General features: G+C 42.4%; 1 protein-coding gene across 2 annotated transcripts; it reads left to right on the forward strand.

Annotated features, from left to right (window-relative positions):
* Nucleotides 1–1,052: 1,052 nt before the first annotated feature.
* Nucleotides 1,053–14,580, forward strand: nadk2 (NAD kinase 2, mitochondrial). Of its 2 annotated transcripts, none has more exons than XM_042079699.1 (12): nt 1,053–2,480; nt 2,824–2,912; nt 3,221–3,309; nt 4,927–5,008; nt 5,264–5,347; nt 5,661–5,797; nt 11,087–11,171; nt 11,483–11,626; nt 11,729–11,784; nt 11,862–11,915; nt 12,100–12,223; nt 13,520–14,580. In XM_042079699.1, the coding sequence occupies exons 1-12, from the start codon at nt 2,244–2,246 to the stop codon at nt 13,656–13,658; spliced, it is 1,320 nt and encodes a 439-aa protein (XP_041935633.1). In that variant the 5' UTR covers nt 1,053–2,243; the 3' UTR covers nt 13,659–14,580. The 2 variants fall into 2 exon arrangements, with proteins under 2 accessions (XP_041935633.1, XP_041935634.1); XM_042079700.1 differs by having other exon boundaries at nt 1,054–2,480; nt 11,531–11,626.
* Nucleotides 14,581–14,584: the final 4 nt, after the last annotated feature.

Consider the following 14,584-nt stretch of genomic DNA (forward strand, 5'->3'; position numbering starts at 1 on the left):
AACAAAGTAGCCAGGGGGCGGTCCTTGTCATTCCCAAGTGCCATGAATGCACCATAGGGAGGGAAAGTGAAAACCAGCGCCCCAAGTGGTTGCGTTCCTATCGAAGAGCAGCTCCAATGTTAAGTCCCATAGACCTATTTAAAAAAAAATATTGTGAAGCCAAATCAGCGATGTTATCCACCAAAAATATTTTTCAGTGTGTATACAGTAATAATATTCTAACTGTGAAAATGTCAGACCCTATTTTGCCTTATTTAAGAAAATCGAAATTGCTCCTATTTGTTTCATAAACGAACTACAAAAGAAGTCACGTGACTTTACTCTTCAACGTTACTCACAGTAGCATGGTTTGTTTATTAGCCTGGTTAGCATTGCCACTTAACACTTACAGCTAGCTCTTCATGTGAGTAGAAGCACAACACCAGTTATCCTGACATAAAGGTTATCACCACGCGGTTTACATCACGTTCCGTTATTACAAAAATATGTTAAGCCAGTTAAGCAAATTGCGTATTGATCAGTTAGAGATTAAGCGCCCAAACATGTGACGTCACATGCAGCTGTAGTTCCTTATCACCGTGTTACGACAAAAACTCAAAACAATTCAACTGATCCTAAAAATAAGGTATGACCACTTGAAGCAATAGAGGTGACCCCAGTGCCTAACATATGGAAGGCATTAAATTAAGATCCCAATGTGCACCGAGATATATTTTTTCTAAAAAAAAATCCCATCCACTCCGCTAAACTCTAGGAACGCAACCACTAGATGGCGATGAGATTACTTTCCCTCCCTATAACAAAGTACAGCGTGACGACGAGCCCTCCCAGTTGCCCACGTGAATGATAATGCTTTCACTGGGGGAAATGTTTTTCCCGTGCCTGTGAACGCACAGCAAGCTACAAGCCGCTGCTGGCGGCTACATTTAGTCGAATCCTTTCCATTTCTTTTACTGTCGAATCCCCTTGTCACACCCCTTATTAACATCATTCATTGACCAATCATACCGCTATGCGTCACTGCCCTGCGCACGAGTTGTACGTGACACATAGGTGACACAACATTTCGCGACCTACAGAGCAAGCAAGTAGGCTAGCGCAATCGCGCAGTGTTTACTATCGACTCCACTGGCCACTACATTTCTGAGGGCAACTGAAAGTTGAACTACTAGTGGGGCAGCGCCTTATCTGTTGGGGTTTCAAAGTAGCCTACCGTCGCCTTAGTGGTTTTACAGACCATTTTCAGCGTAGCATCTAGCAATGCGTGAAATGAAAGGATGTCATTAGTGCATTCATGGTGTCTAAAGTTGGCTTGCTTCTGCGTTGAACAGTAACTAGTCAGCTAACTTACAAGGACTCGCTAGCTGGAAAAGTGGAGTGGACACCTGTGAAACCGTACTGGCTTGCTAGCTGTCAGACTATCTGGCAAGAGTTGCACGGCAAGTTTGTCTTTTTCGTCACTTTCTGTTGTTTTTAGAGACCTACTATTAAGGCGTAACATTACGTCTAACATTATATTAGTGTTTCCTATCAGCTGTAGAACGTACCACGTTAATACAGAGGACATCTGAGGATAAAACGGTGTTATGTCAGTCTAACGCTAGCTGTATGAGTTTGCATGGAATGTAACCAACATTAGCTAACATTAACGTTAGCGGTCAGCCACTGGCTATCTTAAACTTCTATTTGACAATTCGTTAACTAAAATGCTAGAAACGTTACATGGGCAGCTTGTTAATATCCCAATCGGTCAGACAGATTCTATCAATTAAGTCATGCTCCTGACTTTACATATGTAACGTTAAAGTAGTTTAAGTTAACACCATCGGATGTGTCGTGGGTCGATATAGGCAACCAAATTAACGTTACATTGACAAATCTTATAAGATACTTTAATATTAACATTAAGATACTTTGGTCAGTTAACATTAAGTTAGTAGAATCCAGTACGTCACCCTAGTTTGTATTATTAGCCAATCTCTGGTGCTAGAATATAGTCAGCGAAACCTTTCCATTGTTTTAGACAGATTGCGTCCACAGACAGCATGGTGTTGTTGTTGTAAGGCACGTGCTATGGAAAGCGCTTGGGAAGAACACCTCATTCATAATGTGATTTAAGTACAGGGTTGCACCTTCAGTGGCCGGTAAGGTCAGGATTGAGCCTGGGCTAGCCGTTTTGTCCGCTTAACAGACGCGATTTAAGTTGTTCGGAAACCAGCGTTTGGGAGATTTCAGTAGGTAAAATGAGTTTCAGTTTCAGGAAAATAACAGGCTTTGGTCGTCCAGTTGTGACGTTGCTTGGTAGAGGGTCATGCTGTGGCAAAAAAGCGTGGCTAACTGGCATAAGGAAGGTTACAACGGCAGCTGATACTGGCTTTATGCCATCTAGAGTTGCGGTAGTCACAAAGACTACAAGATATGAATTTGAGCAGCAAAGATACCGATATGCAGGACTATCTGAGGAGGATCTGAAACAGCTGGTAAATGTGATAAACACACATTCCTAAAATATTTTAAGTTACATCTTCACGGTAATTTTGTTTATTTTGTTTTTCAAAAACATACATTTGTATAGATCAATTTACAATGAATAGCCTGTAACTAAATGATGGATTTAAGCGTTTAAAGGTGTTCTACACCTTTGTTGTTCTCTTCCTGTGTGTATGGTCTTACTGTGTGTATTGTGTGGGCAATTGTTTACATTGCCAGGCCTCAAAACACATAAACAAACTGCTCATACATGATCTCTGAAATGTTTAACTCCAAGATCTTAGTGAATAATGATTATGTTGATGGTACTCCATGTTCAATTGGATTTGGTAGCTCGCACTAAAAGGATCCAGCTACAGTGGACTTTTGGAAAGACACAACATCCATACGAACAACGTCGGACACATTGTGGAAAATTTGCAGTAAGATGATCTTGTTTATCATTTAAATTGTTTAAGATTGTGTGTATCTGACCCTTAGAGTTAGCTTTGAGTCAGGCACTGGTTCAAATCTACAAAAAGTGGGATGCTTCTGACATGAAATATCATGAAAAAGTCAGTTGTGTAATAACTAATAACCCAACCGCTATCATATTCATATGAAAGTGTAAAGTCAGTTGTGTGATAACTAATAACCCAACCGCTATCATATTCATATGAACTTGTAAAGTCAGTTGTGTAATAACTAATAACCCAACTGCATTACTGTCTGTCCACTGTGGGTGCTGCAGAAAAGAGGGGATTGAGGTGCGCGTGGCCAAGCGGGGAGAGTATGATGAAACCATTGTCCAGTGGGCTGATGCCATCATATCGGCTGGAGGTTTGTGGAGAATAACATTTATCTGCTTTTACTATTACGATACATTGGAACATGTGCATGCAAACCTTTAGCAAATCACTTGACACATATTTGTATTCACTTACAGTTTTTTTTTTTCAATCGCTAACAAGCGCTTACCCATACTTCAGATACTTTTTCTAAACTCTTAACACAGACTCACACCTAGAAAACACAATTGGCCAAATGGATAATTTTCTTCTCAAACACATTTTGTTAAATATATTACTAACACATATTTCTCTGCACACACTAACTTTACCAAAACACTGGAAATCTGACTCAAATTTAAATTATTCTGTCAAAGAATGACACTTGTTTTCACTTCACAAGGTACATGCATTCAATCAAAGTACACCAGGTTTCAAAATACTGGCTATTGTTGACATTACAAAAACTGCATAGACTTTTATGTTTCAGTTTTACAGGTATTTGCATGCAATTTTTACACTAAATGTCTTGGTTGGGAACTGTATGTCCACATGTTATGTTCACATTCAAAAGCATTCCAGTAAAAAGCAAATCAGTTTATTTTTTCCTTTACTGTTTACTACAGGAGGTACAGTCGAAATACTGTTTACAGTATGATCAAACAGAAAAAGTTTTACAGTATTGCTTACAGTGAACAACAAAATATCCATGAAACACACAAGAGCATTCTGAACAAAAAAACAACAGCAAAAAGCCCAGATAAAAAGGGGGGGGGGGGACTAAAAAAAGCACAAAATTACTGCATCTAAACTCTGCGATCTTCAGGATCTTCAGGGTTAGGCCACATGTTTTCATCAACATCGCATTGATTACATGGTCAATGATAGTGGCACGAATTTCATCACTTGCAACCTTTGGAATGCCACCACCACGCATTCTTACACCTCTACCTTGCCCTCTCTTTGGGCCTGCTCTTTTCCCTGGCCCTGCTCCTCTCACTGCTTCTGCATCTCTCACTGCATCTCTCACTGGGCCTGCTCTTTTCCCTGGGCCCCTTGCTCTTACTCTTCCTCATCCAGACATTACAGTGTTTGTGTCTTTCTGTTTCTCTTTCTAAAAACATCACTCCTCAAAGTCCTCCTTTTACTGTATACGTGTCAATGTAATAGAAAAAAATAACCCCTGCCACTGAGTCTAAGCCAGACTGGAATCAGCTGTGGTTGGCCCAATTTACCCAACATAAATCAATTGTGTGTCAATTATTCAATTGTTTGTTTATTATCAGCTGAAATATATTGTTTTTGAACTGATATCATTGCAGAAGCAGAGGTTTTTATACTGTATCTAAGGTTTGGAATATTGTTTTTGCTATTGTGGGATGTTGTGTGTTAACATTCGTAAATACTGCAAAAACAATCCATAATTTTGTTGGGAGGTATAGCTTGTCTGTTAAGAAAATGTAAGCATTGTGGAAATGTGTTCACTGACTGCATATCGTGTGAAAATGACATGAAATGTGTGAATGGTATGGCCACAAAAGACAGATGCTGTGCTAACTGTATTTAGAGTTTTGAAAATGTGACAACTGGTTGGACAAACGCTTGTTAGCGACTGAAAAAAACTGTAAGAAGAAATCATCGGTCTGTTCTGTTATGTGTCTTGCTCCAGGTGATGGAACAATGCTATTGGTAGCCAGTAAGGTTTGTGACGAGAGCAAACCTGTTCTCGGTGTGAACACAGATCCAGAAAGGTGAGGAATGTACGGTTTTCTTCCCTCAAGGAGCAAAACAAGGATGTTCAGAAAGTTGTAGAAAGTTGCAGAAGTGGCATTTTTAGCTGGTTCGAGGCTAGTTTGGATTTAAACTAGCATATGGTGTTTTCTCATGCCATGGATTTGACATTTATAGACCTACTCTGTTTATCTTTGGTTTTGTTTGTGTGTGTGTGTGGTGTGTGTGTGTGTGTGTGTGTGTGTGTGTATGCGCGCACGCATACATACATACAGGTCAGAGGGCCACCTGTGCTTGCCAGTGCGTTACACTCATGCATTCTCTGAGGCATTGCAGAAACTACGAAGAGGTGACTTCAGGTATGTGTCACCTCTACCAGCAGTCCTGCTACTGAACATGTGAACTGCTTCAGACTCATTTCAGACACTTCAGCATGTAGAATTGCTGTTCTGGGATCAGATTCCCCTCTCCTCAGTTGAGTCCTATCTTCATGTGACATATGCAGTCTATAGATCTCTGCCCTAGTGCAGTGGTGCATCGTATAATATTAAAATAGTGCCTAGTGGAGTTGTTGCTTCCTGGAACTGCAGTGCTTATTAATAAACGCTGGGTAATTCTGAGCCCTTCCCCCACTGCCTAACTTATGGCTGCCATGTCCCCGGTGTCCACCAGGTGGCAGTGGCGCCAGCGGATACGTCTGCATCTGGAGGGCAGTGGCATCAACCCCACGCCAGTGGACCTGCATGAGGAGCAGCTTAGCCTGGAGCAACACAGCCAAGCGCACCGGAACACCACCCAGACAGACAGCCGTATGTCACCAAGGACACACACACACAGACACACACGCCGCATCACTACCCAAATAGCAAGCCGCATGTCATCAAAGATACACACACCGCATCACCACCCAAATAGACAGCCGTATGTCACCAAAGATACACACACACACAGGCACACACACCACATCACTACCCAAATAGACAGCCGTATGTCACCAAGGACACACAGAAACACACTGGTGCACATACACTGCTTGCTTGGACACACCTGTGTGTGTATGTGTGTGTATGTGTGTGTTTGTGTGTCTATGGTAGGGCTGCACAATTATCACACTCGCAATCGTAATCGCAATATGAACCAACGTGATTACCTAATCGCAAATGCTACAAATAATCGTGCACAGTTAATTTTTTCACATTTCTGACTTTTATATTCATTTCATCCTCCTTGACTATGCCACTTCTGGTTGGTGGGTATGCGTAGTGTGTGAGGGGCACAGGAATTGTGATTGGTGAGCTTCGTAGTCAGTCGAGGGTGCTGTGCTTCTTGTGCACCAGGCGTGCTCACCAATCAGGGGTGGCACAAATTAAAAGAGATTTGGAATATTAAACTGAATCAATTCATTGACATTCAAAAATCATATCACACATTGCATTCGCAATATCTGTCAGAAAAATCGCAATTAGATATTTTCCCCAAATCCTGCAGCCCTAGTCTATGGGACACACTCATATGCCAGAGTGATTCCAGTAGGTTCCTTAAATGTGTAATTGAGCGCGGTCTGAAATATATTGCATATCTTTTGTTTGGATAATAACTGTGGGTGTCTAGGGTAAAACAAGTTTAACTTCTTGTATGTTCTAAAATAACTCTTCATAGTTCTTGTCACTCAGTTATTCACTTGATGACTTGTTGCTGCTTTTTCCTCATCCAGACTCACACACATCCATGCCTGATGCTTGAGAACACACACACACTTAAAAAGACAGAGGTGTTTTATATTGAGATACAGTAATTAGATGCTGTTAAAAAATAACATTTAAAGCAGCACTATAGAAGATTTGCTTTTGGTGTCCCCCTACAGTTGAGAAGCGCATAATAAACAAACTAAACAAGCGTCTTTTGCTACAAAGTATAAACATAACTCTGATGCTATATAGAGGGAATGCATCTTTTTGAGTAATTAGATGCTGCTCCCCAGAAAAGAAAATAAGAAAACATAAAACTGTATTTGCTTACCTGTTTACCTGTTTGAGGAGGAACAGCATGTTATTACCATCTTGACACTATACTCCTCTGTCTTTTTCAACGAGGTTTCTCTTCTGGAAAATAATAGTACATCCAAAATATGTGAACAAATATTTTAGTTAACTATATTTTTTAAATGTATTAATGTAATTTAGAATTTAAAGACATTATACTTTCATAGACCTTTCACTTTCACTGAAGTTTCCATTACCCAGACCCAAACAGACATTACTAACTGATACTCAATGCATGAAACACAAACACCCATATCCATCCTATTTTTTTGTACGTATATACCTTCTTTTTTTGTGGGACAGAAATGGTTACATCCTCTCCTTATAACATATTTATTATTTTACTTTATTTATTGTTTTGTTGTGATAAGTTCCACATGTGCGTCTGTATGTCCTGTGAGCACTGTATCTGGCAGTAGTAGGCTCCCGGTGTGTGTGTGTGCGTACCTGAGACAGGTATTAACATGTGTGTGTATGTGTGTGTGTGTCTGAGACCGGTATTAACATGTGTGTGTGTGTGTGTGTGTGTGTGTGTGTGTGTGTGTGTGTGTATGTGTGCGTGCCTGAGACAGGTATTAACATGTGTGTGTATGTGTGCGTGTCTGAGACCGGTATTAACATGGGTGTGTATGTGTGCATGCCTGAGACGGGTATTAACGTGTGTGTGTGTGTATGTGTGCGTGCCTGAGACCGGTATTAACATGTGTGTGTATGTGTGCGTGCCTGAGACGGGTATTAACATGTGTGTGTATGTGTGCGTGCCTGAGACAGGTATTAACATGTGTGTGTATGTGTGCGTGCCTGAGACAGGTATTAACATGTGTGTGTGTGTGTATGTGTGCGTGCCTGAGACAGGTATTAACATGTGTGCGTGTCTGAGACAGGTATTAACATGTGTGCGTATGTGTGCGTGCCTGAGACAGGTATTAACATGTGTGTGTATGTGTGCGTGCCTGAGACCGGTATTAACATGTGTGCGTGTCTGAGACAGGTATTAACATGTGTGCGTATGTGTGCGTGCCTGAGACAGGTATTAACATGTGTGTGTATGTGTGCGTGTCTGAGACAGGTATTAACATGTGTGCGTGTCTGAGACAGGTATTAACATGTGTGTGTATGTGTGCGTGCCTGAGACAGGTATTAACATGTGTGCGTGTCTGAGACAGATATTAACATGAGTGTGTATGTGTGCGTGCCTGAGACCGGTATTAACATGTGTGCGTGTCTGAGACAGGTATTAACATGTGTGTGTATGTGTGCGTGTCTGAGACCGGTATTAACATGTGTGTGTATGTGTGCATATCTGAGACAGGTATTAACAAGTGTATGTGTATGTGTGCATGTCTGAGACAGGTATTAACAAGTGTATGTGTATGTGTGCATGCCTCAGACCGGTATTAACATGTGTATGTGTATGTGTGCATATCTGAGACAGGTATTAACATGTGTATGTGTATGTGTGCATATCTGAGACAGGTATTAACATGTGTATGTGTGTGTGTGCGTGTCTGAGACAGGTATTAACATGTGTATGTGTATGTGTGCATATCTGAGACAGGTATTAACATGTGTATGTGTATATGTGCGTGTCTGAGACAGGTATTAACAAGTGTATGTGTATGTGTGCGTGTCTGAGACAGGTATTAACATGTGTGTGTGTGTGTGTGTGTGTGTATGTGTGCGTGCCTGAGACAGGTATTAACATGTGTGTGTATGTGTGCGTGTCTGAGACAGGTATTAACATGGGTGTGTATGTGTGCGTGTCTGAGACAGGTATTAACATGTGTGTGTATGTGTGCGTGTCTGAGACAGGTATTAACATGGGTGTGTATGTGTGCGTGTCTGAGACCGGTATTAACATGTGTGCGTGTCTGAGACAGGTATTAACAAGTGTATGTGTATGTGTGCGTGTCTGAGACAGGTATTAACATGTGTATGTGTATGTGTGCGTGTCTGAGACAGGTATTAACATGTGTATGTGTATGTGTGCGTGTCTGAGACAGGTATTAACAAGTGTGTGTGTATGTGTGCGTGTCTGAGACAGGTATTAACGTGTGTGTGTGTGTGTGTGTGTATGTGTGCGTGCCTGAGACAGGTATTAACATGTGTGTGTATGTGTGCGTGTCTGAGACAGGTATTAACATGGGTGTGTATGTGTGCGTGTCTGAGACAGGTATTAACATGTGTGTGTATGTGTGCGTGTCTGAGACAGGTATTAACATGGGTGTGTATGTGTGCGTGTCTGAGACCGGTATTAACATGTGTGCGTGTCTGAGACAGGTATTAACAAGTGTATGTGTATGTGTGCGTGTCTGAGACAGGTATTAACATGTGTATGTGTATGTGTGCGTGTCTGAGACAGGTATTAACAAGTGTGTGTGTATGTGTGCGTGTCTGAGACAGGTATTAACATGTGTGTGTGTGTGTGTGTGTGTGTATGTGTGCGTGCCTGAGACAGGTATTAACATGTGTGTGTATGTGTGCGTGCCTGAGACAGGTATTAACATGTGTGTGTATGTGTGCGTGTCTGAGACAGGTATTAACATGGGTGTGTATGTGTGCGTGTCTGAGACCGGTATTAACATGTGTGCGTGTCTGAGACAGGTATTAACAAGTGTGTGTGTATGTGTGCGTGTCTGAGACAGGTATTAACAAGTGTATGTGTATGTGTGCGTGTCTGAGACAGGTATTAACATGGGTGTGTATGTGTGCGTGTCTGAGACAGGTATTAACAAGTGTATGTGTATGTGTGCGTGTCTGAGACAGGTATTAACATGTGTATGTGTATGTGTGCGTGTCTGAGACAGGTATTAACATGGGTGTGTATGTGTGCGTGTCTGAGACAGGTATTAACATGGGTGTGTATGTGTGCGTGTCTGAGACCGGTATTAACATGGGTGTGTATGTGTGCGTGTCTGAGACAGGTATTAACAAGTGTATGTGTATGTGTGCGTGTCTGAGACAGGTATTAACATGGGTGTGTATGTGTGCGTGCCTGAGACAGGTATTAACAAGTGTATGTGTATGTGTGCGTGTCTGAGACAGGTATTAACATGGGTGTGTATGTGCATATCTGAGACAGGTATTAACATGGGTGTGTATGTGCATATCTGAGACAGGTATTAACATGGGTGTGTATGTGTGCGTGTCTGAGACCGGTATTAACATGTGTATGTGTGTGTGTGCGTGTCTGAGACAGGTATTAACATGGGTGTGTATGTGCATATCTGAGACAGGTATTAACATGGGTGTGTATGTGTGCGTGTCTGAGACAGGTATTAACATGTGTGTGTATGTGTGCGTGTCTGAGACAGGTATTAACATGGGTGTGTATGTGTGCGTGTCTGAGACAGGTATTAACATGTGTGTGTGTGTGTGTATGTGTATGTGTGCGTGTCTGAGACAGGTATTAACATGGGTGTGTATGTGTGCGTGTCTGAGACAGGTATTAACATGTGTGTGTGTGTGTGTATGTGTATGTGTGCGTGTCTGAGACAGGTATTAACATGGGTGTGTATGTGCATATCTGAGACAGGTATTAACATGTGTATGTGTATGTGTGCGTGTCTGAGACAGGTATTAACATGGGTGTGTATGTGTGCGTGTCTGAGACAGGTATTAACATGGGTGTGTATGTGCATATCTGAGACAGGTATTAACATGGGTGTGTATGTGTGCGTGTCTGAGACAGGTATTAACATGTGTGTGTGTGTGTGTATGTGTATGTGTGCGTGTCTGAGACAGGTATTAACATGGGTGTGTATGTGTGCGTGTCTGAGACAGGTATTAACATGGGTGTGTATGTGTGCGTGTCTGAGACAGGTATTAACATGGGTGTGTATGTGTGCGTGTCTGAGACAGGTATTAACAAGTGTATGTGTATGTGTGCGTGTCTGAGACAGGTATTAACATGGGTGTGTATGTGTGCGTGTCTGAGACAGGTATTAACATGGGTGTGTATGTGTGCGTGTCTGAGACAGGTATTAACATGGGTGTGTATGTGTGCGTGCCTGAGACAGGTATTAACATGGGTGTGTATGTGCATATCTGAGACAGGTATTCACGACGGCAGTTCGGGTCCCCGTCTACTTCCGGTCCGTGGCCTGAATGAGGTCTTCATTGGGGAGTCTCTGTCCAGCAGGTACACCTACTAATCCCCCTTCGCCCAAAAGTGCCTCCATCACTGGAAACCACATGATCACACCAGTCTGCCTCCCATGTCTGTACAGTGATGTCATACCCAGAATCCATGTGTTGACATCACTTGTGTGATGCCCCGTGTTTTGAGTGATATCTCACTTAGTCCTGTGCGAGTCGTGAGTCTAAGCATGTTTGTCTCTTATTAACCCCCCCTCGGTGAACCCCACTGCCACCGCCACCACCTCCCCCCCCCCCTGCATCGCCTCTGCCCACTGGGTCGGGCCCTCACCTGTGGATCTGCGACTGACACAGGGGGGAGTGTTTACCCTTCAAACCCCATCTCACCCTCTCGCTCCATAGGGCCTCCTACTACGAGATCTCCATCGACAACGGGCCATGGGAGAAACAGAAGAGCTCAGGGCTCAGTATCTGCACTGGAACTGGATCCAAAGCCTGGTATTGGAAACACAAGCTGCAGAACATAATGATATTCAATATGATTCTGTATATTTGTTGAGTTCGAACAGTGCCATTTAGTGCTTTCAACTTTCTTGGCAGGTCTTATAACATCAACAAATTGGCAGAGCAGGCTGTGGAGGATGTCCTCAAAATAGGTAGGTCCACAACAAAGTGTGTTGAAGTTTACTTTGCCAAACAAAACTATTTTTTTATGACCGATGTCTTCTTATAGGTAAAGCTAAAACTGGCCTGGACATTCCCCTGTATGACAATTTCATTAGAGATGGTGAGTTGAACCATTTTGTCAACATTCTACACATAAGTTGTAATTGTTAATTTATTCCAGACTTATGTGTGAATGTCTGCGTACTTGGGTTGCCTTTATAGCTAATAATAGAGAACGACATTGGATTCAAAGACGTGTGTGTTACACTATTAATCAAGTGCTGTGTTTTATGGGTGGTTGTTAGTCACGGAGGAATATAACAAGCAGCTGGTCTTCAATCCGGAGGACAGCAAGTTGTTCTTCAGCATCAGGGAACCCATCGTCAACAGAGTTTTCTCCAACAGCCGTCAGAGAGGCTTCGCCAGCAGGTGATCTTACACGAGCACTGGCTGCTGGCCATTAATGAACATGGTTTAACCCATTTAAAAGCTCTGGTTTTGGCATTAATGAACATAGTTTAACTCATTTAAGGGCTCTGGTTTAGTCTTGTTAGTGGGTAGACTGTATTTCATCTGTATGTGCTTGTGGTTGAAGGATGAATTGGCATGCGTGTGGCTGAAGGATGAATGGCTGGATAAAGTGAAATAGGTTGTAGTGGTGGCCTTAACCAAATAACGTAAGTCATAATAAGGATTTCATCAGGTTTCAAAATCTGTTCTGTCAAACAGGAAAGTGTGGTGTTGCTCTTGTTAAAGTGGAGCTATGCAGTTATTTAAGCTTAATATACCTTAACTCAACAGCTTTGGAGTCAATGGAATGGTTATACTGTATGACTTTTTCCGGGTTAAATGGTGGCCGTCTCGCTTCCCCCTAGCGCCTGTGAGCAGAAAAAAACAGTCTTTCCACTTTGGTCCGGCTAGCCGCCGCCCTCAGAGTCAGAAAGTCTCGCTTTACGGCACTAGACACATGCACGCCAGGCACCAGCTAGAACAAGGTAGCGATGGAGTTTCTCAGACATTCGTCATGGCAGAGCTGGCGAAAAAAAGTGAGTAAACCGTTGTCAGAGGAACAGGGAAAGAGGAAACGGCAGATTGATCGAGCGAGGAGTGTCGTAAAATATATACTCTGCGAGCAAAAAGTGAGGAAACCGCAAAGAAATTGCCAAAACTGCATAGGGGGTTCATGCCATTTTTTCTTTTTGTCTATCCTTCCTTCCTTCCTCTTTTCCTAATCCCGCCTTCTAATTAATTTTGTCAAGGAAATGAGGAAGTAACGTTAGGAGGATGGAAGAATGAAGGAGATACAGATGTGTTAGGCTAGAATAAACAGATACGCAAATTGCAGAGAATATGAACTTACACCAAAGCCTAAAAATGTCATATGAACATGGACTTATTGACCCTGATTTCTCGAGACATGAATGAATACTTATTATACAATGTGTGAACAAAACAGGCATGAACTTTAAAAAAAAAAAGTTGATGGAGTAGTTCATGATAATTCCAGCATATTAAGGTATTTTCTTGGTATAGCTACTAATTTATTGTCGCAAATAAATCCCTACGAACTTGTTTGAAATCGAAAGTTGACAGATGTGGGAGGGAACATGGAATCTTCCTGCTCTGTTTCCCTCAGGGTGTGTGTGTGTGTGTGTGTGTGTGTGTGTGTGTGTGTGTGTGTGTGTGTGTCTGTCCTGACATCACTTCCTGCTGTTTTCCCCTCAGGGTGTGTGTGCGTTCGCGATGCTGGGACGCCTGCATGGTGGTAGACGGAGGGACGTCATTCGAATTCAACGACGGCGCCATAGCAACCATCAGCATGAATGAGGCAGACCAGCTGCGGACAGTCGTCCTCGCCGACTGAGCTTGTACGGAGTCGTCCTCACCGACTGAGCTTGTGCGGAGTGCCTGAACACCAGAAATGTGATTAACAGCTGTTCCCCCAGGGGGTGATAAGAGTATCTATGGCCAGGAAAATGGTCCCGTTCTCACATGCTGTTGATAGGGAGTCTGGCAATAGTTGAGGTCTCCCCCACCACCTGTTTTTATATAATAGCGAATGGATGATCGGTTTTGACTCATTTTGTGTGCTGGGATATGAGGATTTTATTTTACTTTTTATCGTGTTGAGGTGTATTGCCATTGTCCTCGGGACTTTAAGGACTGTTACAAGCAGGGTATCCAGGTGTTGGGCCCAGAGTTTTTGCCTTCCGCCCAGTGTTGATATGCTATCGTAGTCTGAACACAATTCAACATGCTTCTTGATTTCCTTTTGTTGGCTCTTTCCCAGCGAAGTGCTTCAGTTACTCAGGCACCCTCTCCAAAGTGGTCGTCACATTTGTGTTCACCTTTGGGTGCCAAAAGGCCATATAATCCTGTTAGAAACATGTTGTAATACTGAAACCAGTTCAATTTGCTTGAAGACGATTGCCAAATGTTACTTGTGTAGAAACTGCAGTTTGAAATATGAATTGTATTGCTTTGGCTAGACATAGATGTATTGAATGATTTTTCTTTTTCACGTGTGCCAACGGTGTACAAATGCAGTTTTCCCTGGTTAGTTGTGACCGTGGAATCAAACCCTGATTTGTTGCCCAGAGCTTCATCACCAATACGTGCTAATGAATTTTAAAAACAATGCACACACATTGTCAACGCCTTCAGCCCTTTCCTCTTCCCTGATCCCTGGGTCCTATTTTGGACGGTCATGTATATTCTATACATGATGCAAAACAAACACTTTGTATACAGAGATTATGTTGTATATTAAAAAGGGATGAAGTATATTAT

Source organism: Alosa sapidissima, chromosome 23, assembly GCF_018492685.1.
Source record: "Alosa sapidissima isolate fAloSap1 chromosome 23, fAloSap1.pri, whole genome shotgun sequence".
In the NCBI taxonomy this organism is placed as follows: domain Eukaryota; kingdom Metazoa; phylum Chordata; class Actinopteri; order Clupeiformes; family Clupeidae; genus Alosa; species Alosa sapidissima.